At 40.9% G+C, this 27669-nt stretch overlaps 1 protein-coding gene across 7 annotated transcripts; it reads right to left on the bottom strand.

The window, feature by feature from the left end:
• Positions 1-333: 333 nt before the first annotated feature.
• BIVM (basic, immunoglobulin-like variable motif containing) lies at positions 334-27344 on the bottom strand. 7 transcript variants are annotated; one of them, XM_073795390.1, is made up of 12 exons: positions 27214-27344; positions 23748-24348; positions 17423-17552; positions 13677-13772; positions 13278-13382; positions 12965-13059; positions 5933-6065; positions 3944-4030; positions 2894-2990; positions 1952-2040; positions 1107-1194; positions 334-665 (listed from the first exon to the last, which is right to left on the bottom strand). In XM_073795390.1, the coding sequence occupies exons 2-11, from the start codon at positions 24223-24225 to the stop codon at positions 1125-1127; spliced, it is 1380 nt and encodes a 459-aa protein (XP_073651491.1). In that variant the 5' UTR covers positions 24226-24348; positions 27214-27344; the 3' UTR covers positions 334-665; positions 1107-1124. The 7 variants fall into 7 exon arrangements, 6 of the variants coding, with proteins under 6 accessions (XP_073651491.1, XP_073651490.1, XP_033699682.1 ...); XM_073795389.1 differs by having other exon boundaries at positions 334-1194; XM_033843791.2 differs by lacking the exon at positions 1107-1194.
• Positions 27345-27669: the final 325 nt, after the last annotated feature.

Here is a 27669-nt window from a genome sequence, read left to right as displayed (position 1 = left end):
TTTTATGTTGCATTCATCTCCTTTCTTTACCAATCTCTTCTCTGAAATATTTGGCTGAACTATATGCAATTGCTGATATTCAACCGTATTTGACCTACAAAAATTACAGTTTAATTTGGTTCAAGCTAAAGAATTAAGTTTTCTATTTCCTCTTATAAAGTCTAAACAAAAATCTAAAATTATAGATATATGCATATTGTCTCACTGATTATAAAAGTCAGACAGAAGATGTTTCTTATACTACTTACACAGAATTGACAAACTGTCATGTACTTCAAACAAGATTATAAGGGTACTCCCTTCTTAAAACAAAGGTTCAAAACATTCTCATGATTAAAAGTAGAAAACAAAACTTTATTGATGAAAACTTCTTAAAAGTTCCAGTATGAAGTAACAAAATCAACAACCTACAAATCTTTCAGTCCTTTGCATTTCAAGCAAAATATTCTCTTCAGAAAAATGCCTATTTCATAATATATATCCCCTTCTGTAGGCTAGGCATGTCTGAGTGGATAAATGGATATAAAATTCAAAAGAGAAGAAAATGAAAATATTTTAAAAAATAAAAATCTGAACCTTCTCCTTGAGGTGTATTACGATGTGGTTACCAACATATTCAGCACCTTGTAATAATCAAGTTACTGATTTGAGTCCCAGAACAGCCCCTGAAATGAAAGAACAAGAGATCCTAGTTGTTTGTGAGTCACAGGTTGGCAGCAGAAGAAAAACTGACAGCAACTGGAGAGGAGCTTAAATACATGAAATCCACACTTTCTGAACTATTTCACACTCACTTCAAGCAGCTAATTGTCTACATGTTTTTAAAAAGGAAAGAGCTCAGAGTCTGGAATACGGATAGTTGCCCTCTGAGTGATGGGGTATTCCTAACGCGTCCTTAATTCTGTTATCAACATATGATGCCATACTGGGGGACCAGTCAAATATCAGATCTCATCTCACAGGTTACCTTGGGTATAGAAACTTCAGATGCCACTTGTTCTTTTACTCTACCCCTAAAGCAAGGTTTATTGTAGACTTATGAGTCTTTCAAGACCTAAAGTTCTTGTCAGCATTTGACAGTAACATACCAAGAAAGTCAAGAGTACCTGAATCGATGCACTAAGTCACCCATCTGCACCAATAGAAAAGATCAGTATCTTGAGTCTTTTCTCTTTTGCCTCTTTATTGAGAATCCTGAGAAAGTTGATCAGGAAAAAAATGAGGCAGGCAAGATACCACTACAAGTAAAATAATTTCTAGACTCACTAAGTCATTTTAAATGAGCTTTAACCGCTAGAGAAAAACTAGAAATCAGCAGCCCCAATTTTGGGGGGCAGATACTTAGTACCTTACATTTTGAGCTTGGGAACAAACTGCAACAAATATCTGGGGGTCAAGTCATAAGAAATCACTTCATGCTTAAGTATTTCAAATCGTGATGCTATTGAGTGAAATTGTGTCTGATTTGTTTATGTGTAATTTTATTGGACTTTGTGAAACTGCCCAGAATGTTTATATACTCTTAACTTTTAAAAGGACAAAAAAACTCTGTGCTTATCTGTTTATATACCGGAAATCACCCATCATAATCATATACAAGCTTATTTACTGGAGAAACTACAAGGTTATGTGTTGTACCACAAGATATGTTCCTATTTAATACAGACTTAAAATCTTGCACTGCCTTAATGCAGTCCTGTATAGACCAGCTGCGTGAATAACACAAGTCGTCAGTACGCAGCATGGTCAGTCATTCCCATCGTAATCACTGTAACCCTGGTAACCACTGTTCCTTCTCTCATGGATACTTGACATCTTTTTCCATGTCAAGTCCTGATGGAAACTAGCGCTAAAAGACCGGCCCAGACGCCCATGCTGCTTCTTGGAGATATTGTCCTCACTCTCAGATTTGGCAATTCCCTGGGCATGTGTTGAAGGTTGTGATTCTTGCCTAATGGTTCCAAATGGAAAGTTCCAAAGGCCAAATCTTTGCCAGTTAAGTCTCTGGAATGCTATGATGCAATGCAAATTTCCTCCAACCTGAGGAAAAAAAAAAATGTTGGGTTCAGAAAATGATAGGAAATTAATTATACTAACATGTGGGTTCCCATGAATTCCCTTATTTTTCCCCCTTCACCTGCATCAAAACAGTGCTGATCCTTTGATTCATAATCAGATCACATTATCCTGCATCTTTCCTGACCAGCTGCCTTTACAAAAATATAACAATGCCCACAGGAGGCAAAACCCCTTCCCCCCATATGCCTGTCTACCACTCACACACGCTGTACCCGCCCAAGTTGACTACTCCAAACACCAAGATCATTCCTCTTCCTCTCCCTCCTACGCATTCTTCATATGATAGTAGGATAATATGGATGGGATGTCTACTCAATCCACAGAACATACCATTCCCTGAGAACCACCCCCAGCAGCCTTGTTGGTCCACATGGTTCTGCCCCATGGCCACAGTTAATCGCCCTGGGAGTGAACACCTGACCCAAGCTGGGCCAAGTCTACAGAACTGGGCTGGAGGCATGCCAGTCTTAGTCTCGACCGTTCATCTGAAACGGAGACCTAAGTTGAAAGACGATCTTCGGGAAGTAAATAGACAAATAGACAGCTAAGGACAACACAACTCCCAAGAGAATAAGACAGACTAGCTCCCTGGCCCCTGCTAACATTCTCTTGCGTGGTACCAGTTCCCCCTGAATCCAGGCTAGACTTCTTAACCTTTCCTTTTAAAGATACCCCTGTGTCCTTAAAGTAATTTTCACTTTTCTGTCTAAAATGGTCTGAACTGGGTTTCTGTTATTTACAACTTAGAGTACTGGGTAAAATAACTGCATTTTGGCCAGTTGAAAAATACTTCGAAATACAGTGGTGTTCTTACCTTCTTTGTTTTTCGATACTGCAGCCCCCTCTCTAAGTGCCGGATATCTAGATATTCTGGATTTTGAGTGTTTAGATCAGTAACAATATCCGCCCACCTATTGTTAAGGAAGGATAAAGCACGGTTTTCTTTAAGTTCAAAATACTATTGTAATGGAACTTTTCACATGAGCAATTTGCTACAAAAGCACCATGGCAATAATTCTCTTATCACAGGATTGTTGCATCCAATAAGCTTTCATAAATCCTTGTTTTTATGACAGTTCTGTTTATCCAACTATTGCCAAGGTTAAAAACGGTTACTCTGCATATGAAATAACTATATATCAGCCTGTTAGATGACATCCTGCAGGGTAACATAGAAACATTCGATATTTCCTTTTTAATTGGAGTCAAGTACATTTTCAAGAGATGTATAAATTAATATGTCTTTACTCACAAACAACATGATTGATTGTATAGAAAATCCAAAGCAATTTGTAACTGCTTTGGATTGCAAAACTATTACTAAAACCAATAAGTGAATTTGGTAAAGATGCAAGATTTAAGGCCTATATAGAAAAATCCATTGTATTTTTGTACACTAACAGAAAATAATTGGGAAATGAAATGTTTTAAAAATCAATTTGCAAGGATAATATTTAATATCTTGTAATAACCTATGATGGGAAATAATCTGAAAAAAAATATATATATATATATAAAACTGAATCATTTTGCAGTACACCCAAAACTAACACAACATTGTAAATCAACTATACTTCAATTAAATAAATTTACAATAGCATCAAAAAATATACACACTTAGGGAAAATTTTAACAGAATACATATAAAACTCTATGCTAAAAATACAAAACATTGCTGAAAGAAGTTAAAGCTCTAATTAAGCGGAGATAGAGTCTCTGTTCATAATGGAAAGACTCCATATTGTTCAGATGTAATTCTCCCCAAACTAAACTATGGATTCTGTAGATTCTACTCTAATCAAAATTCCAACAGGCTTTTTAGCAGAAATTGAAAAAAGGGGGGAGAAGGAAGGAGTTAACATACTTTTTGCAGTGAATAGCAGGATGTTTTCTACTTGATTCTCCAATTAAGATCCAATATTCTACTTCTTGTGGTGAGAGGGGGCCCCTGCTAAATAAAAAATACATTCACAGTAAGCTTCATAAAGTCATTCACCTCCTTGAAAATACTGCTTCAATTATACACTGATAAAAGATACACTGAAGTTTATGCCTAGATAGCAGTCACCAACACTAGAATAGATATTGGAGTTTAGGCTTGAACAAATATCTGAAGGCCATTAAAGAGAAAGCATAAATTAAATTTAGGTTTAGAGGGCTTCCCTGGTGGCGCAGTGGTTGAGAGTCCGCTTGCCGATGCAGGGGACACGGGTTCGTGCCCCAGTCCGGGAAGATCCCACATGCGGCGGAGCTGCTGGGCCCCTAAGCCATGGCCGCTGAGCCTGCGCATCCGGACCCTGTGCTCCACAACGGGAGAGGCCACAACAGTGAGAGGCCCGCATACAGAAAAAAAAAATTTAGGTTTAGATCCCCTCTTACAAAATATAGGGCTAAAAATCCACCTCTCAGCATTTAGGAGGAAAAAAAAAAAATCCTAGCATGCTACCCACCAGTACCCTTAAGCTACACTTCTTCTTTCAGTTTGCATTCAAAAAGTTTCAAAAGGCATCCTAAAAATAAAACCCTAAAGCAGCAATACACCTGTAGAACTTTTAAACATACTGACACCCTAACCCCACCCCTGGAAACTCTAATTCAAGTAGGTGTAGGGTGGAGCACAGGGAAGTATTTACACAGCTGTAAAAGCATCTCAGGTGGTTCTTAGGTTCAGGCAGAGGTGAAGAGCTCTCCTCTAAAGGGGGCCAAGTAGGAGTACCTACTTCACGTTTTACATTTGACAGGTGTCTGGAGTAAGGTGAAGTTGCAGGATCAAACTATAGAAAAAAACCACAATAAACCCCACAGCCAGAGAGATGAATAGGACACTTCAGCATCTGGAGAGACACCGTGGTTTTTCTCTTGCTTCTCGTTCACAAAAATACAACGTCCAGCTTCCCCACCCAAAGGCCACATGGCCTCCAGCCTCAAAGAACACATCCTACCCCAGATGACCAAGCCACGTTCTCCCAGCCTGACCTTCAGCCCTCGCTGAGAAAGCAATGCTGCCTGTTCTCCTTCTCATTCACCAATGCCACCCACCCAGATAGAACAAACCAGAACTCAGCTGGGTGAGGATAACTGTGCTTATCAATCAACACTTCTACCCAGAGTACTCATGGCTTCTGTTTTCAACATTCTCAAATAGGACACTTCTTCCTCTGCTTTCAACCACCCTGGCATTATCTCAACCCATCAAAAAGAAAACTTGCTAAGGAGGAAAAAAAGTATTAACATTCAGCCACCCTCTCTTATTTACAGGCTCTCTCTTCTAAAACAATACAAGTTTACCTGGAAGTAGACATACATAGTTAATAAAATAGAAACTTTGGATCAACAAAGGAACAAATATAACCATTAGGGTAACATGGTTCCTGATATTAGAAATAAAAATTGGCTGCAGGCTTCCTGGTAGCCAGGACAAAAGGGGAACCTTGATAAATTTCATGTTATTCACCACAAGAAACGAAATGCTTTTTAATGTACTCAGTTGCAACAGTCTTCTTGGCACTAGATTCCACAGTACATTTTCCCTGTGGGATCCTGGATGAGATCACTGAGACATAATATGTAAAGTCCTTTGCAGCCATTTTATAATAAACATAAAAGTGATTTTTCAAATGGCTTTCTCTTTTCATGACTCTAACAATAGTATCTAAGTGGATAATGTAAAAGCACAATTAACCAAACAATTCTGCAGAAGATTAAGCTACTATGTTTAAAAGACTAGTCTCAGTTGATGTAAGGAAAGCAAATCATGAAGTCTTCCAATGTCTAATCAACCAAATATTTCTTAAATGCTTTCTACAATATATTTTCCTGGTGGAGTATCCACATGAAATACAGAAATGCTTACCTGAATGCTTTATTAGCTTTAACAGGGGTTGCTTCAAAGCCAATTGGACAGAAATAATGATTTTGACAATGGTAGATATAAGCTAACGATTCATCTTTCAATCCATGAGTTAATTTCGACAAGGCCCCAGAAGCTACAAAAAACAAAAACAAACCAACTGAGGGACCATAAAGCACTCTCTATGCTTTATACAAACAACTAGTTAAGGACTCAAAGACAGAAAAGATATTACTTGGAACACATGGACGTTGCTGGGGAAAAACAATGAAAAGCTATCTAAAGGTTAAAAAATAATTAATGGATTTCAGTTTTACCCTTTAGACTGAAATTCAGGCAACCTGAATAGCAAACTAAAAAGCTGAAAGTCCTTGCTTACCCAAACCTTCAAATAGCATACATGCTTGTCTACAAAATTTAATTACCATGTAAAACCTAATACCTAGTGTATATAGCAATTGTCTCAACTCCTCTGGTTGTACACATCTGTCACTTGAAATTTCTGAGTAAGCATGCCCATTATAAGCATGTTTGTTTAATAAGCTTTGTACATACACTACTGTACTAATATGTCTTTATAAAAGATACACAAAAAGTAGACATTTTTAATTAGATTAAAATATAAACATTCTAATACATTCTTCCCGTACCACAATGATCACCTTGCAGCTGCCATAATGCGGACATCCAAATCTGAAGACCACTGAGGTATATGGATAAATATAAACTCCAAACAAGTTCCAAAAATGAAAACTTTTCCCCACTAACACACACTTCAATCCCTTCTACAGAAGTCACACAAACCAGAGGAAAGACTTTCACAAGCCAAGTGATAAGAACATCTTAAGAGACGGGCTGGTAGTACCACAGCATCCTCTTAATAACTGCTTCTCCTTGTATATTTCCCATGGCTGCATATATTACTTATAAAGTAATTTCAAAAGTATTACCATAAGAAACGAGTTTTCACCAGCACTAAATACTTGAAGCCATTAACTGAGGTTTCATTAACTTGCATCTCCTGGAAGACACTAAATTATTCATGAACAAATAGCCCATTAAAACTGGAAATCCTAAAAATGGTTTAAGTCGATGAAAGCTTGCAAGTTATGGTTTTTCTGATTGACTTTCTGGCCACTGAAATAGCTGAAGACCAAAAATGGCAGGTCAACGGCTGCAGAAGAGCCAAGGAGGCGGGACCCCGCCCCAACTTCTGCAGATACACACAATTGGTGAGTTCCAAGGAGACAGTAATATTTCTGTCTTTAACTCTTTCTCCAAGGTTTCAGCTCGGCCTTCCCCACAGATATTTACTTCATGGCATACCGCCAGAGCATACCTGCACACAAGGCAATCTGTTCTACTAAAATCTCTATTTCATAAGGATAAATAGGTCTTTCTGCTGTTTGGGGTTAATTTCCCCAGATGAGTTAAAAACTGACATCCAAGGGCAGCTCTAAATGAAGAATGATAAGACCTAAAATTCAGAAGATGGTCAATATTTCATTTCCGTAGTTGAACTTGATTGTAGAGATGTTTCAGGATAGTAAGTGAATGTAAATAGATTTAGACTCCTCATAAATTCAGTAAATACTAAAGATGTTTATACACATAAGTGGTTTAGAAAGAACTCTTGAAATCTTTTTAAAATTGTGAAAATGCCAAGTAAAAAGTTATCCGAAATAACTAAAACTTTTTAATGAAAGAACTTTATTGTAACTTCCTAATGGAAATTTTTAAGTATTTCACACTTTCCTCCTTAAGTCAAATGTAACACGAAACAGCTGGTTACTGTGATTATGAATAGTAGTCACATAAATATACTAGAATATATTCAGGGGCAAATGAGATAGTTATGAACATTTGCTCTCATTAATATTCACAGTATTTCATCTGCTACAAATACTCTATGACCAAGTCCTAGTTTTCTAGAGGACAGAGGTGGTGTTTCTTCTTTGGCGTAATTATCATGCTCCTCAAGAATGTTTCTTCTTCTTACTTCAGGGTTACATGACAACATTCTGATGGATTTAGATTAGGAATCAGCGAACTTTTTCCTAAAGGGCCAGTTAGTAAATGTTGGAGGTTTGTGGATCATGGGCACATGCACATGGGCACATGGGCACATGCACACTACTCAACTCTGCCACTGTAGCTGAAAGCAGCCACAGACAAAAGCAGCCAAAGGCCATGTGTAAGCAAATGGATATGTCTCTGTGCCAATAAAACTTTATTCACAAAATGGGCTGCCGGCTCATGGGCTGTTGTTTGCAGACCTCTAATTTAGATCAATAATTTTCAAACATATTTTGAGATGGAATCCCTTCTGCAAGGGAAATTTACATGCCAGCCCAGTCCATAACAGGGATCAAAGCAGAGTTGCTGTGGCCAAAGAGGAGGTATAGGGAATCTAGGTGCCCACCCCTTGCCCCCCACCAGCCCGAGGCAAACTCAATTGAGCACAGATTGAAATTTGCGCACTGAATTTCCTATCAATGGAAGGAAATTCCTATCTGAATTTCCTATCAATGGAAGGAAATTCCTATCTGAATTTCCTATCAATGGAAGACCACACTCTTTATAAAGAAGCTGAATAGCATCTCTTTAGAAAGACTATAGCAGTAGTTCTCAAACTAGAGCACAAAGGGCTTGTTAAATAACAGATTGCTGGTACCTACCCCCTCGGTAACTGACGCAGTAGGTCTGGGGTGGGGACCAAGAATTTGCGTGTCTAACAAGTTATCAGGTGATGATGATATTCATCCAGGGGCCACATTTTGAGAGTCACTGGTCTAAGATTAAGAGGAAAATTTCATTTAACTCAACTCAGGAAGTAAATTATGAGCATCTACTAACTACAACAGCAACCATAGGGAAACAAAAGATAAGGAATGCACAGTACCTCAAGCTGCCCTCGTAAAACAAGTAACTTTGGTATAGGGTGGAAAAGGACAGTGCCACAAAAAAAGGGTGTAATTCAAAGGAGAAAGCGCACATCAGGTTTGAGGAACCAAGAAGGGGGTGGCATCCAAGACAGAACATAATCAAGTGGCAGCATTTCAACAATCCAGACAGAGGAAAGAGCATGAGGAGAAAACAAAACCACTGCAGGGGAGGGATGGAATCAGGGAACAGCGTGTAGCCCAGTTCAGAATGTAGGGCACGATAGTGTGGAGAGGCCTACAGTAGGGCAGCCCCCAGAATTTCAGGATAAGGTCAGAAAAAGATCACCCTCCGAAATAAAAGACAGTAAAGACAGTATTTAATACATTAAGCTAGTCATCCAAGAAAGTGATTCTATTTAGGAGAAGACATATAAATGTGTTACAGATGGAAGCTAAATTCAGAACAATGTTGAGTCTAGACCAGAGTATATCGAAAAATCTGAAACTTAAGAGACAAAGCAACCACTACCAAACGCACAGCCATGATGTGCATGGTGTAGAGAAAGCAGAACAAACTAGAATTATCCAGCCTGCTGTACTGTGAAGAACAGTATATGTCCTGAGCGGCCGAGAGAATCCTGGTGCTTTTGATAGTGTATTTCTCACTCTCAGTTAATATATTAACATTCTAACATTTTTTGAGCTTGTTGAGTACAAGGCAGTTTTGTAAAGCCTTATCATCTATAGAAGAACTCCAGAGAACTCTAAAAGAACTCATTGGGATGTATTTTTATACCCTCAAAGACAAGGACCAGATTCTGTAACCCAGCAACACAGTATCATCCTGCAAGGCTCCTACTCCCTTGACATCTTTTAAATCCAACTGGTACGTGGAGGACAGCAGGGAAAGACCAATCTGTTCTTGCCTGGAATGACGATAAGGAGTTTACGTTTTAAGCAAGCACGAGAGAGCTCCCAAAGTAAAAAGGGATATTAGCACCACACGTCGAAAAAATTTATCCAGCCTGGTGTCTAATATGAACTGGAGAAAACCAGAGGACGAGGAAAACAGAATATGAACGCACAGTCCACCCAAGATGCATTAAGACACTGTAGTTAACTGGTAGCAATGGCCAGGGTGTGGGTATACATGAGTTATGTCAGGATAGGGCAGAGGTAGATATTCTTGGCTAAGCGAATATAAGAAGTTACAGTATCTACCAGAAGAATAAAAATGAAATACGTGAATATTAGTGTAATTTTCAAGCTAGGTATTAAAAACAAATGAATCTAGACATCCTTGGTAGCTAAGTGAACCAACAGTTTGAAGTTACTCAAATAATAATAATAAAATAATAATAATACAATAATAGGAAGTGAATAATAAGTGAACCAATAGTTTGGAGCTAACATTGGCAACTTCTGGCACAAATTTTTATTATGAGTAATTACATCTCTAAAGAAAATACTTCAACTCATATTCATAGTCAAATCTGTTAATTCTGTCTTTATTCCAGGAGTGAGCTCAGTTTACATTTCCTGAAGGCCCACTGGAAATAAGCATGTCAATCAGCAAATAGGGAGTTACGAAAGAAGCGTAGTCCCCAGGAAAACTTAAAGCCTGTTGTGGGAAACAGGCCTGATATTCCTTAAAAAAAATCTAAACAACAACAACAAAAGATACAAAGTATTTTTTTTAATGCACACTATCAACTAGCAATGGTTTTCACTACTGAATATCCCAGAGACAAATGAGAAAAGCATATCTCTACAACTCTTTCTTCTACAATGAGAGGGAACAGAAAAGACTTCTGCTTGACACAGGCAATACTCTCCCAACTCTGAACACAATCAGAAGTCCCAGGGTCACACGTGCAAGGTCAGGAGGCATCAAAGGGCTATTGAGGGCACTCCCTACAGTCAAGGAGATGGGCAGACACGTTAAAAAGATGCAATGTAATATAAGGCTGCACACTTCAAATGCTAAACAACAGATGCAAACAATCAGAACTACAGGAATTAAGAGAAATCCGAGCATCAGAGATAAGGCAGGGCTTGCAAGGGACCACTGATTCTTGAAGCGGAAGACAAGAATATTCCAAGGGGGAAGCAGATCAAATATCCTTCAGGAAACACACATAGACAAAGAGACAGCGAGGAGTGAAGGGTTGTAATGGGGACGATGAACACAGGAATCAAACTGGGAAAATATAGTATTGAAATTTATTTAAAGAAATTACAGCAACCATTCCTTTCCCCTCCCAAAAAAGAGGGGGTGGGGGGAGAGAAGAGCTTGTTTATCCTATTACTCGAAGGAAAAACACTGAGGTATGTTGGAAAGTATATTCTTCCTTAGTTTCTAATTGCCTGATCAATTACGGAGAGAGATAGTGTTGACAGCCTCACTGGAAACAAACAAAAAAAAATTACACACCATATAAAGCCGCGCTTCCCACGAAGACAGGCCCCCTGCAAATGCACAGAGTTCAGTTAGGAAGAATAAAAGCTAACATTTATTGAGTCCTTACTCTGTGTCAAGCAAGGTGTCAAGTGTATTACAAATATGTCTCCTTTTATCTTCACAGTGACCCCATGGGGTGGCTCAGTGAGTGAGTGTTTACGTGCCTTGTTCAAGGTCACAAAACCAGTATGTGCAGAAACCAACATATGAACTCCAAGTTTGCCTGACTCACAACCAACTTGATAGACCTGCTAAAGGTCAACAGAAATATACCCTATTCTTTGTTCACTTCTTGATTTTGATAAACCATATACCCTCTCTGCTGACAGACTCCCTGCTTGACCAAACTTCAGTTAGGCATCTCTGAGCCCTCTCCTCAGCTAGGCTGGGATCTTGGGCTTCTGCGTCCGTCCTTGCTGAATCCAGTTTTAGCAAAATTCCTGCTGAAATCAGTTTAGAGAGAATCCCCCCACCCTGAATAGCTGATCAAGGTCCTCACCCTTCACCCTTGGCCTGCCTGTTATAAGAATCCTGTTAGGCCAATTTAGCAAGATTCCCCACAGCCCCACCTTGATGTCTCCTCTTAATAACTTTCCATCCACAGAACCGCTCACTTTGGGAGTTGGCTACAAATTCCCAGCTGTCTTTGTTGTATTCAAGGTTGAGCCAGATCTCTCTCCCATATCCCAGTTCTGCGTTACAACAGTCTTCAGTAAAGTCTTCCTTACCCTTTTAACAAGTGTCAGAATAAAATTTCCAAGTATCAGAATAAAATTTTCTTTAAAATTTTCCTTAACACTATATTGTAGGTTTCTGATTGTAAAGTCAAAAGATGACTGTGAAGGGGCTTCCCTGGTGGCGCAGTGGTTGAGAGTCCGCCTGCCAACACAGGGGACGCGGGTTCGTGCCCCGGTCCAGGAAGATCCCACATGCCGCGGAGCGGCTGGGCCCGTGAGCCATGGCCGCTGAGCCTGCGTGTCCGGAGCCTGCGTGTCCGGAGCCTGTGCTCCTCAACGGGAGAGGCCACAACAGTGAGAGGCCCGCGTACCGCGAAAAAGAAAAAGATGACTGTGAAATTTTAAAAATGGAAATTGTCAAATAATTCAAATTATTTAACTAGCGCATAACTAAAACAATCCTTAGGATCGACTCCAAAACTCTCTGTTATAATCAAGACCCTTCTAAAATAGAACTTTGTCCCTTTCATAGTCCATTGTCCTGTTGTTATATGTTATTATGCAGGTCTGACATCAAATATTCTAGAATCCTTGCATTCCCTTTTAGGAAGAGGAACTGCAAATTCCATGCTGCTTCCTGAAAGGGTTTTAGTAGCAGGCAAGTAAGCACATGCGCGCGCGCGCGCACACACACACACACACACACACACACACGAACACCATGGACCCACACAATACAATGTGTTAAAGTAGTGTTTATGACATGCCTTGAATCTTTAAAAGTTTTTCATGCAAAGATGAAAAGAGTTAAAATATTGAACTGTATATTGAAAAGTGGCCTATATATTACTATTATCTATTATGGTTTCCCCTTGGATAAAGAGTGATAGACTGTATTTTGGATTTACATCATGTGCCATGAATCAAAACCAATCTTCAAGATGGATCCTAAAGCGTGTGTGTGTGTGTGTGTGTGTGTGTGTGTGTGTAAATCTTCTATATGTTTACTTACCAGTTTCTCCAGCTGTTTTATTCTTCCCATGAGGCTTATATAGAACATACGAGCATCCTTTTACGTGGAAGTGGTCGTTAATTTGTCTAAACCATCTGAAAATAACAAGAAGACTCACTCATAGCAACAGTTCCATAAGAAAGAAGGCACTATTCCAATTCCAGAGAAATTCGGGCAGAGCCCAAGTCTGGCATATCTACCAGAGGTTGGGCCCAAACAGCTGGATGCATGGTTTACTATCAATGCACATCTACAGCATTATTATTTTGCAGAACTAGAAATAAGGTATTGCTTCTAAGCGAGGGCTTCGTACCTCATAAGTGTCGTATTTCCAGTGAAAGGGCCGAACCTAATATCCTCAAACGGGGGTTGAAAACCCAAAATATGTAAAGCTTCTTCTTGGGTGATAGCTGGAAGACTACGAAAGAAATATTGCCTTTCATTTCACAGTTCCAATCATATGCAAATATAACCTGTCTCAGTGTTACTGTGTCTGTCTGATTTGCAAACAATTTTAGTAGTATTTTTCATTTTTATTTTATCAAAAATAATGCAGGCACATATTTTTAGCTAAAAGGCTTAAAACAAAATACGGCAGTTTTTCCCCAATTTATGAAAAATCTGTTCTTAAAAATCTTCCATTATAGAAAAAGCAACACCAAATAACTTTTGAATTTGGAGTTCAGGGATACCACTAAATTAACATACTTACTTTCCAGCTCCCATTGTGCTATATAAGAAATTCCAACAAGAAATTAATGAGGAGATACCACAAGAAGTCTTATACTGTGGTCGGCTTATGCAGTACCTGAGAAAATAAAAGACTGTTTTCACTTGAATGAATACAAAATATGCATACAGAAATAGAACACTCATGGCAACTGAGTGTGTTACATAATGAAAACTTTGATCATTTAAACCACCAATGTAAAATCTTTATTCATTTATTTTCATATTTATTCAACACATTATAAATGCATAATGACAATAAATGATATATTTTAAGAATGATGGCTAAGTATGACTAACTATTAGTTAAAGTGGATGTTACCCAAGCCAATGGAAAAAAATTAAAGATATATAAATTTAGACACCAACAATTAAAATTTCGATGTAAACTCTTAGTTGAGCTACACATATGATTATTTGCAACTTCAGTTGTAGTTCTTTATACAGTCTGGATATTAACCCCTTATCAGATATGTGATCTGCAAATGTTTTCTCCCACCTTGTAGGTTGCCTTTTCACTTTGTTGATTATTTCCTTTGACGCACAGAAGTGTTTAAGTTTGATGTAGTCCCATTGGTTTATTTTTTCTTTTGTTACCTGTGCTTTTGGCATCATACCCCAGACATCACTGCCAAATCCAATGTCATGAAGCTTTTCCCCTATGTTTTCTTCTAGGAGTTTTATAGTTTTAGGTCCTACATTTATGTCTTTAATCAATTTTGAGTTATTTTTTGTGTATGATGTGAAGAAAAGGTCTTAAAATACCTTTTAAGAGGTCTTTTAAGGTATCCCTCATTCTTTCACATGTGGGTATCCACTTTTCCCAGCACCATCTTCTGAAGAGACAGTGCCTTCCTCATCCTGTGGTCTGAGCACCCTTGCAGAAGATTATTTGCCTGTTTACATGAATGTCTATTTCTGATCTCTATTCTGTTCCACTGGTCTATATGCCTGTCTTTATGCCAGTACCACACTGTCTTAGTTACTGTAGCTTTGTAATGTGTTTTGAAATCAGGAAGTGTGTGGCCTGTGTTGCCCTCCTGCAATCACCACCTTCCCTGTAATTCACTAGAGAAAGTGTCCTCGGCTGGTATCTAGGGGATAAGCTGGAACCTTGGTGGCAATCAGCACAATGCTTCCTTCTGCAACCTTCTCTGCATTTCTGTAGTGCTAATCTGGATCTCCACAAAGAACTCAGATTCTTCCCCACTGAATCAACGGCTCATACCCTTAGATCTAACCAAAGAGTCACCAAACAGTTTGGGGTCATCCATGAACTTTAAAGAAACCTGCATTGTTTGAGGCCAGCAGTAATCTGTGAGTTCTTGGCGTCTCCTTTCTGTTAGTCCAGAATGCACAGGATTTGAAAAATATATTAGAGCCTATGGTTTGGGGATGATGCTATTTCTTTGCTTCATGGAAGATAGAGGTTTCCACATTTTTCATTTTGCTGTTATTGTTTACATGGGTTTGAGGGAAGGAGTGGAGTAAAAAGACCTTACTCTGTCATATTTCAATCTCCCTCTTCCATCTGAAACACTTCTTCACAAATCCTTGGGATCAACCCTAGGCACTTATAAGATTTTTCACATTTTTTCATCAATCCAAAATTGTTTACTGGTCTTATTCGTGACCAGTTCAAAACTTTTACCGACATTCTACTATCTTCTGTGGGTCTTTCCATTCAATCTCTAATCTTGTAATATACTCTGGGAAATAAGCTTGTGATCCTGGTAATTTTTCCCCCTCGGTTATTTCTCCTATCTGTCCTTCCTCATCCAAGTCTTTATGTCCTCACATATTATACTATTAAATATAATTACTCATATATGTGGTTATAACAAATCTTAAGTCTAAGGGATTCAGAGCAAAATGCACAAAGCCTCACTCCAAAAAAACTGAAATTAATGTTTTTGATTTGTGTCTCTTCTCCAATACACTCTACATACTAACTATTGATACTAACAATTTATCTTTGTAAAATATCCTTTTGTTAAGAAATCATCAATGGCTTATCTCTACTCCAGAAAAAAAAATCTAAATCCTTAGCCTGATATCCAAGAACTAGATTGTGACGTGTGTTACAAAGAAAGAACATGGGAACTTCCCTGGTGGCGCAGTGGTTAAGAATCCGCCTGCCGATGCAGGGGACACGGGTTCAAGCCCTGCTCCAGGAAGATCCCACATGCAGCAGAGCAACTAAGCCTGTGCCCACAACTACTGAGCCTGCGCTCTACAGCCCATGAGCCACAACTACTGAGTCCATGTGCCACAACTACTGAAGCCCGCGTGCCTAGAGCTTGTGCTCTGCAACAAGAGAAGCCGCTGCAATGAGAAGCCCGCGCACTGCAACAAAGAGCAGCCCCCGCTCACCACAACTAGAGAAAGCCTGCGTGCAGCAGTGAAGACCCAACACAGCCAAAAATTAATTAATTTAAAAAAAAGAAAGAAAGAAAGAACATGGACTTTGGAGTCCAACTCTCTTCAGTTTCAATATCACACCTGTGTATTTGCTATGTGACGCTGAGTAAGTTTCTTAGCTTCTCTGAGCCTCGCTCCAGACAGGCTGATCTACTCTTCATTACCAACCTGCCAGACACTTTCCCACCATCTGTTCAAAGACCTTTAGACCCTCCATCCCCTCAGATTTCCTCTCTTAAGACCCAGCTCCTCAGTGAAGCCTTTCAGTGATCATTACCGCCTCTCAAGTTGTTTGTTTATTCCCACCCATCATCTGACAAATTTCCTGAGATATTTTACATTTTCCACTGTTCTCAACTAGATTGGAGAACAAACACCCATGTTGTACATCTCTGTATTCTCAGCCCACAGTAAATGGTCCAATATTTATTAAATAAGTGAAAAAAATCTAATATTTCTAAAGCCTCACACAAAAGAATTTTTAAAACCTCAAATTATAGATCAGTAATATTTAAAAGCTATCACAAATTAAACATCTTTTTCTTTAGAATAGGAACTGTATGTTAAGGTCACCAAATGGCCCTGGTTGGTAAGTGAAAGATCTTCTTGTTAAAAGAATTCCAGTTAGTAAAGGCAGAAGAAATGATAGAATTTTGAAATTGCACCATTTTATAATAGGATTCAGGCAGGGGTCATCAATGGGTCTGGCTGAAACCACGAGGTGAAACGTTGATGGTTACCTAGATGTTAACCCAATGACACCATCACCCCACTGATTACTTGGTGGTTCCAGAAGAAAAAAGGGAACTTGACAATGTGGGCTAAGGCTGTTGCCACCTCCTTAATCCAGTAATCACTCTTAGGATCTCTAATATCAGATGACCAGACACCATGTACCTTCTGATGGGATATCAGGATGAAGGCCACAGGGCCACCTAGGCAGTATTCTTGCCCAAAATGTTCAACCAGAATCTTATCAAGTCTTTATATCTAACTTCCGGTTTATAAGGACTGAGATTATATGATAATTTAGACCACCAGCAGGAAAGAAATCAGACAGATTGGGGAAGAATCAGATGGGGAATGTTCTAGTTCAGAAGAGATTTATGGGCCACAACAAGCAAACACAATATGTGGTTCACGGTGGGTCCCACTCTGAACAACCAAGTGTGAAGACATTTTTGGAAAAATCTGGGAAATCTGAATTTCGCCTGGAAATGAGATGCGAAGGAAATATTGTTAACGTCATTAGGTATGACAATGGTACTGTGGTTAGGTAAAGAAAAAAGGTCAATTTTTAGAGATTACCATCGTCTGAGGTCTAATACTTTCCGCTGCTTAATATCTTCAAGAGGAGAATACTGAGGCCACTCCCTTTGATGTCTTCTTCCTTTCTTGTCTGAAGTTTTTTTCTTGGAAATTTGCTTCTTTCCATTGCCTAGAATACAAGAGTATAAAATGAAGTCAAATGAAGTAAGATGCCAAGGCAATACAATTAATTATGTAACAAAATATAAAAGTAACTAGGTCTGAAAATGCTATTTGCAAACATATTGAAGAAATACATGTACCTTCAAGAATACATCCCTGCCTTAAAGAGAGGCAGAGAGAATAAAAACACATTTAAACAACCATGAATGTTATTTCCTATCAGGTTCTTATATTCCAATTTCTGAGCTAGTTACTTAGCTAGTAAAATAATCAATCACAAAATGTTTTGCCACATCTAGAAAATAAAATTACCAACAGTAAAATATTTAACTAGACCACTTTCCAGAAAATGAAACCTTTCTATAAAACAATAAAGCCACATTAATGTAACTCTGTTGAGAAAGTAAAAGCAGTAGATCCAGTAATCCGATGATGTGATATTTAAAAATAATTCCAGGCCTACAGAGACCACAAAATGGATTAAGAATGATGCACATGGGCTTCCCTGGTGGCGCAGTGGTTGAGAGTCCGCCTGCCGATGCAGGGGACACGGGTTCGTGCCCCGGTCTGGAAAGATCCCACATGCCGCGGAGCGGCTGGGCCCGTGAGCCATGGCCGCTGAGCCTGCGCGTCCGGAGCCTGTGCTCCGCAACGGGAGAGGCCACAACAGTGAGAGGTCCGCGTACCGCAAAAAAAAATAAAAATAAAAAGAATGATGCACATAAGTACATTATTAAAATGCAACTTTAGCACCAGGAGCCAGAATGGAAAACAAAGTCTCCTTTCTGCGTGCAAGTATGTACACATGTGTGGGCACGTGCACACACACACACACCACACACATTCTCCAAAAGACACAGGGGGAGGGGAAATTGGGAGCCACACAAAAGGGGAGGCAAAAATGAAAGTGAGACTTTACACTCTTTAATTTTTATACTTTTTTATTTCCATCTAATTGATCGCCCAGTCAAAAAATTATATAAATTAAAATATTATTAAATAAACTCCAAGCCTCATTTCACTAAAACACCATTAACATTTCAGATAGCTACGTGCACTTTAAAGTCTCTCACACATATCATATTTTAAACAAAATAAATCTGTTACAAAAATTAAATAAAAGCTAATATTTCATTTTTATGAGTTAGTCATAAATTATAAAACATAGATTATATAGATATATGCCTAGAAAACAAACATGGAAAAGGATCCATTTTATTCATTCTACAGTGAAACAATTTAGTGCCCAAAACCAGCTGGAACCAACAAGGACTTACTGTATAGCACATAGAACTATATTTAATATTTTGTAATAACTTATTAAGGGAAAAGAATCTGAAAAAAAAAATATATATACACACATATGTATAACTGAATCACTGTGCTGTACACCTGAAACTAGCATGACATAGTAAATCAACTATACTCCAACTTTTAAAAATACATTTTAAAAAACCCAGCTGGACCTCAGAAACTGTTGTTACACAGGGAATTTCTCTAATTTTTGTAAAATGGCGTAATATTGAACACTAGAAAAATCAAGAAACAAGGATTTTTCCCCCTTCCCTTTAGTTATTCTTCCTAAGTCTTCACAGAAACACAAAGTTTCTCCCAGAGCTGAACAACCCCTGGCAAACATGAGCAAAATCTCATTCTGACAAATTTCTTTCACTAATAAAATAAATCTTAGTGGGTGAGAAGATGGAAAATCTACTTTCCACCATTCCTTGAGATGTCTTCACTGTCCAATCATGACTTAATTCCCTAAGGAGTTTTCCAGCCACTTAGATTTTTAGTGGCTAATGAAGCACGGTAACCTGTGACCTCAGCAGCTCATAGGGTCATCTGTACCCACCTGCAGTCCTCAAAGACTCACCTGAGCCTGCCCTCTGTTCTCTCCTAGCTTACTCCCATGAACCCTGGGATAAAAAAAAGTATATATGGTCTATATGAACATCCTTCATGACATCTCCACACTGCCAAAGAGAGAGCTGGTCCCACAGGCAAAATTCCAGTCAATTTGAGGAAGGAAGCTCTGTCAAAGTGGAAGCCACATTTGAGAGGGGAGCATAAAAGAGCAATGCCTGAACATTTCTATCTCCCCATCATGTCAACTCCACTAACCATTGTCCACTGCCCCTTGTTATTGCGATATTCCTTCTTCCATCCCTCACCCTGCTTACAACATACCCATTTAGCTCCCAAACCAAAAATACACACACACACACACACACACACACACACACACACACACACACACACATCCACCAGACTGGCTTTTAGAGAAAGGTACCAGGATAGCAAATACAATTAGAATACTCACCATCTTTTTGACTTAAATAACCACAGGACAGAGTTCCAGGCAATTACCGTCATTAGAACGTGAGGTTGGGGGGATCCCAGAAATCGGGCCAGAGAAGGGAAGAAGCCAAATTTGACCCAAATCTTAGGCTGACTCTTGAACTGTGCATGCACAGAGCAGAGCCCAAACAGTACAGCTAAGGCTAAAAGAATTGAACTGAGATTTGAGATGTCCTCAGAGGACAGAATTTGCAGCTTTAGTCCAACCAAATTAATTGCTGCTAAAATTTTAAAAACAAACAAACAAATAAAACACTCTTTGGGGGACTATATCAGAATCCAAAATCACCATAACATTTCCACCATCCTGAATACAATCCAAAAGTACTGAACATGTGAGAAAACTGAAATATGTGACACATTCTCAAGAAAAAAGATAAGACCAACTCTGACATGACCAGCAGCTTAAGATTTTAAAGTGGGTATTATAACTATGCTCTATGAGATGGACAAGGTGCTCTAGCAATGAATGAAAAGATAGCAAACCCAAGAAACTATTTTTTTAAATGTAAATTCTAGAACTAAAGTAAACAATATCTGAAATAAACAATTCACTGAATATACTTGACAGCTATCTTTAAGAGACAAACTTTAAATATAAAAAGACACGGTTTGAAAATAAATGGACAGGGCTTCCCTGGTGGCGCAGGGGTTAAGAATCCGCCTGCCAATGCAGGGGACATGGGTTCAAGCCCTGGTCCGGGAAGATCCCACATGCCACGGAGCAGCTAGGCCCGTGAGCCACAACTACCGAGCCTGCGCTCTAGAGCCCGCGAGTCACAACTACTGAGCCCACGAGCCACAACTACTTAAGCCCACGTGCCTAGAGCCCGTGCTTCACAAGAGAAACCACCGCAATGAGAAGCCTGTGCACTGCAACGAAGAGTAGCCCCCGCTCACCGCAACTAGAGAAAGCCCACGTGCAGCAACGAAGATCCAACACAGTCAAAAATAATAATAAATAAATTTCTAAAAAAAGAAAATAAACAGACGGAAAAAGATAGACCATGCAAACATTAGTCAAAAGAAAGCTGGAATAGCTATATTAATATCAAACAAAGTAGCTTTCAGAACAAGAAATATTGCCAGGAATAATGTGGGATGTTTCATAATGAGAAAAGGGTTAATTCATCAAGAAGAAATAAAAATCATAAATGCATGTGCACCTTATAACAAGGCTTCAGATTACATGAAACAAAAATCAACACAATTAAATGGAGAAAAGACAGCTCCACAATCATAGTTGGAGACTTTTAACACTTTACGACTTTAAGACTTTAATCACTTTTCAGCAATTGTTAGAACAAGACAAAAATTAAGTAGCAACATAGAAAATATGAGCAACATTTTCAAACACTTTGATCCAGTAAATATCTTTAGAACACGACACCCCACAACTCCAGAATGCACCTTCTTTTCAGGTGCACGGGGAACATTCAGCAACAGAGACCATATGCTGCCTCGGGAAACAAGTCTCAGTACATTTAAAAAGACTGTGAGCTTAGCACAGGGAGCTATACCCAATACTTTGTAATGACCTATAAGGGAAAAGAATCTGAAAAAGAATATATATATATATATATATATTCAGATTTTATATATATATATATATATATATATATATATGAATCACTGTGCTGTACATCTGAAACTAACACCACATTGTAAATTAACTATACTTCAATTAAAAAATAAAACAAGACTGAGGTCATATGTCCTCTGGAACTAAATTAGAAATCAGTACTTAGAAAAACCCTAAATACCTGGAGATAACATAGCATACTTCTAAACAATCATGTATCAAAGAAGAAATAACAAAGGAAATTAGAAAATACTTCAAATTAAATGACAATAAAAATAAAGTGTGTTAAAATTTGTGGACTGCAGCTAAAACAGTACTGAGTGAGCAATTTAGAGCATTAAATACTTCAGTAGAAAAGTCTTGAATCAAGAGGTTAGAAAATGCAGAACAAATAAACCCAAAGTAAGTAGGAGGAATGAAATAATAAAGATCATAAATCAATGAAATAGAAAACAGACAATTCAGAAAATTAGCAAGCTAAAGCTGATTATTTGCAAAAGACAAACAAAACTGATAAACACCCAGGTAGGAAAAAAAGAACATAAACTACCAGCATCGGGTATGAAAAAGGAGTTATCACTAAAGACCGTACAGGTGTTAGAGGGAGAAAACAGACTGTTAGAAACAACTTTACGTCAACACCTTGATAACATAGATGAAACGGACAAACTAAACTTTGACAGAATTGATGGGAATCAAGACAACTCCATAATCATAATTAGAGATTTTTAATAGCCCTCTGAAAACCCCTCAAAAAACAGGAAGAGAGAATACTTCCAAACATGTCTTAGGAGACCTGCACAGACATTATGAAAAAAAAATCATAGACCGATCACGCACAAATAGAGACACAAAGTAAAATCCCCGGACACCGCGAGAATTACAAATTTACATAACATTCTGTAAAACCAGTTGATTTGGCAAATGAATGAGTAGACAGAGGTTTTACAAAACGATCAGAGAAGCCTAGAAGTAAAGTACACACCTGACTTCTGCCTCTTTGTAGCTGTGCAGTTGTGCCCAAGCAACGTATCCCCTCTATGCCTCCATTTCTTCACCCATAAAATGAAGACAACAGTACCTACCTCACAAAATTCCTGTCTTACTGTGAGTTCAAAAGAAAAAAGTGAAGAGCATTAGTATCTGCTCCAGAACCACCACATTGTAATTGTGAAGGTTGTACACTACACCCTCTTAAACTGGGCAGTGCACAACCTACTCAGTGGTACCTGGAGACCCTGTTGAGTGTTCAAAAATTTTTAACAACAGAAAAGCCAAAATGTTATGTAGTAAAAAAGAAAACTATGGGCTTCCCTGGTGGCGCAGTGGTTGAGAGTCCGCCTGCCGATGCTGGGGACACAGGTTCGTGCCCCGGTCTGGGAGGATCCCACATGCCACGGAGCGGCTGGGCCCGTGAGCCATGGCCGTTGAGCCTGCGGGTCCGGAGCCTGTGCTCTGCAGCGGGAGAGGCCACGGCAGTGAGAGGCCCGCATACCGCAAAAAAAAAAAAAAAAAAGAAAGAAAAAGAAAACTAGATTTTTTTTTTTTTTTTTTTTTTTGGCTGCGTTGGGTCTTCGTTGCTGCACACGGGCTTTCTCTAGTTGCCGAGAGCGGGGGCTACTCTAGGTTGCGGTGCGCGGGCTTCTCATTGCAGTGGCTTCTCTTGTTGTGGAGCACGAGCTCTAGGCACGCGGGCTTCAGTAGTTGTGGCACGTGGGCTCAGTAGTTGTGCCTCACAGGCTCTAGAGCGCAGGCTCAGTAGTTGTGGCGCACGGGCTTAGTTGCTCCGCGGCATGTGGCATCTTCCTGGACCAGGGCTCGAACCCGTGGCCCTTGCATTGGCAGGCGGATTCTTAACCACTGCGCCACCAGGGAAGCCCCAAAACTAGCTATTTAATCGAGAAATATGATTCATGTCACTGCAAAACCATGAAGTAGTATGTTATTCTAGGCACATCATTAACCATTACTAAACTACTGAGTACTTATCTATAATACTTGTGTTTTACAGCACTCTTAGATTTGTTCAAAGCTCTCAAAATGCAAAGGTTATGTTTGAAGTTTCCAGTGGCAACACATTAGTGAACTAAATGTCCTACGCCCAAGGTTATTTTTTTAACTATGTCAACAAACAACATGATAGCCATGTGCCTTGTTTGGTATCATAAAAAGAAAATCTGTCTGAAGGCAAGTTTAAACAAGATATATTGCTTGTTTTCTCCTTATTTTCACATGAGAACATCATGGCTCCTTCCTTACCTGATTTGTGTTTCAAATTCGTGGTCACTCCGTCAAATTCAGATTTGTCAATTTCCCACGCAAGAGGTAGCTTGCCCAGGCTGTTGGATAAGTTTTCCAAGCTATTTTCTTCATTGTAGATGATTTCCGATGTACTGGTCGGGATGCCAATGTATCTTGAGGAATTATTTCCAGCAGATAAAGAGGTACTATTGGGGAGGCAAGAAGAGCGGGCTGGATTTGGAGTTTTGTAGATTGAGGTCGCCTGGTTGAGAAAGGCATAGTCTGAACAGATGGCATAAATTTTCTCCCGAGTGTGGGTCACTGGACAGCTCCATGGATAATGACCATCTCCTTTGGGACCCAAGGGTTCTCCCGAGGCACGAGTGCAGAAAGATTGTACGGCACCTTGTAGATTCTCTTCAGGAGATCTTCTCTCAGATTTGCACTCACCATTTCCAGAATCATTTGTCCTTTCTGCTTCTGCAACGTTAGGCATTGAATGCAACTATAAAAGTTCTGTTATGAGGAAGAGGTTGCAACTCTTTCTATTTCTTGAAAAACAGCTGTGACAATTGTTTACAGCATTCTACAACAACGTGGGCGCTGCAAAAATGGACTCCTAAGAAAAGAGGGAAGAGAAAGAAAGATCAACAATCCACTAGACACTACAAAAACACTAAAAAATATTTTAAGTGTTTCATATGCCTTCATTCAATAAATATTTATTTTACAACTACTATATGCTTAAGTCATGATCACTGACCATCTGTCTTGTTAAAAATTATTTTAAAGTGATGCTTTAGGATAATAAAAAAGACAAGTAACTCAATTTAAAGATGGGAAAAATATCAGAATAGTCATTTCTCCAAAGACGGTGTAGAAATAGTCAAGAAGCACATAAAAAGATGTTTAGCATCAACAGACATCATGGAAATGCAGACCAAAACCACAATAAGGTACCACCTCACATTGACCAGGGTGACTCGAATCAAACAGATTAACAATAAGGATCAGACAGGATGTGGAGAAACTGGAACCCTCAAACACTGCTGGTGGGAATGCAAAATGGTCAAGTAACTTTGAAAAACATGTCCTTAAACACTATACGTAGAGTTACCATATGATCCAGCAATTTCACTCCTCGGAATATATCTAAGAGAAATGAAGACATATGTCCACAAAATGTTCATAGCAGCACTACTCGGAATAGCTAAAAAATGGAAACAATCCAATGCCCATCAATAGATGACTGGATAAATAAGATGTAGTCTATCCCCCACCTCACTCTCCTCTCCCCATGGACCACCTTTCCTTTCTCTGAATGCTGTCTACTCCTTCTTCTCCACCTTTATTTAGTTAATTCCCATTATCCTTCAGATGTCAGCTCAAATGTCACCTTCTAGGGGGATGATTTCTTTGTTCCTCCAACCAAGCCAGGTCACCCTGTACAGACTCGTACCTCATTCACAGGTCTTTACCAGGGTGCAATTCTACCTTGTGTGTTAGTGTGTTTACATGATGAATGTCTGTCTCCTGCAAGTCTGGTTTTCCTGCCTACTGTATCCCCAGGGCAATTTGTAGAAGTCTCATCAACAGATATTCTTAAGTCCCTGCACCATGCTGGGTATTACTGTAAGCCAGGGATTTGGAGCCTAGATTCAGAAGGCCACCAGGAGTGGCCTTAGCAATCAAGAGCTGGAGTTCTAGCCAAGGGCACTCTTTTTCTCCTTCCTGGCTCTCATCTGTGAGAACTGAGGTTCCCTAATCCAGTAAACGAGGTCATGCTGTATGAAGATTTACTAATAAAAGTGACTGCAGGACCTAAGCTCAATGACTTAATGATTTATTCATAAAATCATATCACAAGCAACAGAAGTACTGTTTAACTCTGTGCAAAAGAAATTTTATAAAATGGCCAGCTTTAAATGCACCGCTGGAGTAACGATTTTTAAGTCCCTGGAAGGAACTGCTCTGTAAAATAAACATTTGTAAATCCAATGTTCATGGCCTGGGTTACACTCTCTTTTCTGGTTAGATTCTTAAATCCTTATTTTTAAGCATCAAGTTTGCTTAGAGAACTAAACATCTTAAAAAGTCTCTTCAGTAAAGCCTTCCACGTATGACAACTATCATGATCTGTATTCTGCACGGAAGGCCGCTTAGACGCAGGGGCAGGTAAGGACTTACTAAGGAGGACTTACTTATTGTCTTTATTACTAAGGAGAATAAGTAATATTCTTCTGAGAGCCAGCCGCACTAAGCCTCATTAGGTCTGATCTCGGTCCTTCCCCTCCAGACCCTTCCCCACGCCCTCCACGCCCCTTCCGCGGTCAGACCTGAGCCCCTTCCCAGGCAGAGGCGCCGGCTTCCGAAGGACACCGGGGGTCCTCCCGCACTCCGGCCAGCGTTGAGCCCAAGCTCCCGGGCAGGCGAGCGGAGGGCTCTCCGCCCTTCTCTGCGAAGCTCGCGGCGCCTGGAGGCCCCCAGGATGGAGGCGACAATCGCGCAGGCCCGTGCCCGCCTCGCGGAGCCGCTGTGTGCGGAGGCGGCGCGGGCGAAGAGGAAGGAGCGCGGCTGCGCCCCCTGCCTGCGCCGCTCGGTGGTCCCAGCGCCTTCGAGGGCCGCGCGTCCCCGGGTCCCCGCAGCTAGGCCTCCGGGCCCCTCCTCCCGCCTTCCGCCCGGCGGGAAGCCGGAGTTCTCGGCGACGGGGAACTGGCAGAGGCCGGCGGGGTGTCAGCCTCCTACCCGCCCGGGGGCCCGGGGACGCTCGCGTGCTCAGGACGCCCGGGGGGGAATGGGACGCGGGCAGATCACTGCTCCCGGGAGAAGAGGGAGCCCCCGATTCGAACTTTTGAATGCACTGGTTGATAGCATTACTAATGACAATTGCCGAAAAGGAAACAGTAAAGAAAACCCCCGCCCAGGCCCGCTTTGGCTGGCGGTTCCACCGGCCCATCAGAGTTTGGGGGGTGCAGCTGAAAAGGTCGAGAGAAGGGGGGAAGGGAAGGAGGAGGCTCCCGGTACGATTTCGGAGCTGACCGTGACCCCTCCTGCGACCGCGCTGGCCCCGGGCGGGCGTGCAGGGGCAAGGGGACGGCCGCCGCGCGTTCCGGTCCCGGGCCCTGCCGAGCGTGGCGTGGAGACTGACGCCGGGCGGCAGCCACCGGTATCCCCGCGGCCCCTCCAAATCGGGCTTTGTTCCCGAGAGGACTCGTCCTTTCTCTCCTGGACCCTTCCCGCCACCCTGCGGCCCAGCTCTTCACCCCACTTCTTCCCCGGAGGACGGGTCCCCACGCACTGGCGTCCACTCGGATGGCCACCGGGCACCGGAGAGGCCAGGGCCCCCCGGCGCGCAGGCTGCGTTGGCGACGCAGGGAGCAGGTGGGCGGCAGCAGGCCTGGTCCGCAGCGCTCCAGTGCCCGGCGGAAGGCACAGCGCACAGTCGCCGGCGGCCACCTCGGCCCCTGCCCACAGCCCGATGTACCTCTGGCCTGTCCGGTGGGGTCGGGTCGCTGCGGCCGCAGCGGAGCCCGGCACCGGTCCCGGATCACAGCTTCCAGCGGTCGGCCCGCGACGCGCCTCCGGTTACCCTGGGGCTGGCGTCTCTCGTCCCATCGGAGCGCGCGGGGACAGCGCCCTGACGGCTGTGCCGGGCGACCGATCGTCAGATATCATTGACAACACCTTCCTTTCATCGTGTTTTATACCAGCCCTCTGCACGTGCGGGGGACAGAGTGACAATTTTTTTAAAAATCTTAGCTGTGCCTCCAGGCCCACGTGCCCCTCTACTGGGCAGCTACTATTTATTTGTCCGCTGAAAGCGGTGACGGCAAAGTAAATAAGTGAGAGATGGTAAAACCTGGCGGGATTTCCGCTAGTCCTGTCGCGAACTACACGTCCCAGGAAGCCTTGGCGCCGGGACGCGTGTCCACTGCGCCAT

Source organism: Tursiops truncatus, chromosome 18, assembly GCF_011762595.2.
Source record: "Tursiops truncatus isolate mTurTru1 chromosome 18, mTurTru1.mat.Y, whole genome shotgun sequence".
Classification (NCBI taxonomy): Eukaryota; Metazoa; Chordata; class Mammalia; order Artiodactyla; family Delphinidae; genus Tursiops; species Tursiops truncatus.
Note: the sequence above shows the minus strand (reverse complement) of the source record. Positions and strands in the feature narration are given on the sequence as shown.

Excerpts from the sequence above, each read along its gene's own strand:
- BIVM (XM_019921007.3), bottom strand. The coding sequence starts at position 24,225 with ATGCCTAACGTTGCAGAAGCAGAAAGGACAAATGATTCTGGAAATGGT. Across the intron at positions 13,383-13,676 it reads AGCACAATGGGAGCTGGAAA|TCTTCCAGCTATCACCCAAG; the intron begins GTAAGTATGTTA and ends TTTCTTTCGTAG. Across the intron at positions 2,991-3,943 it reads CCTGCTATTCACTGCAAAAA|GTGGGCGGATATTGTTACTG; the intron begins GTATGTTAACTC and ends CCTTAACAATAG.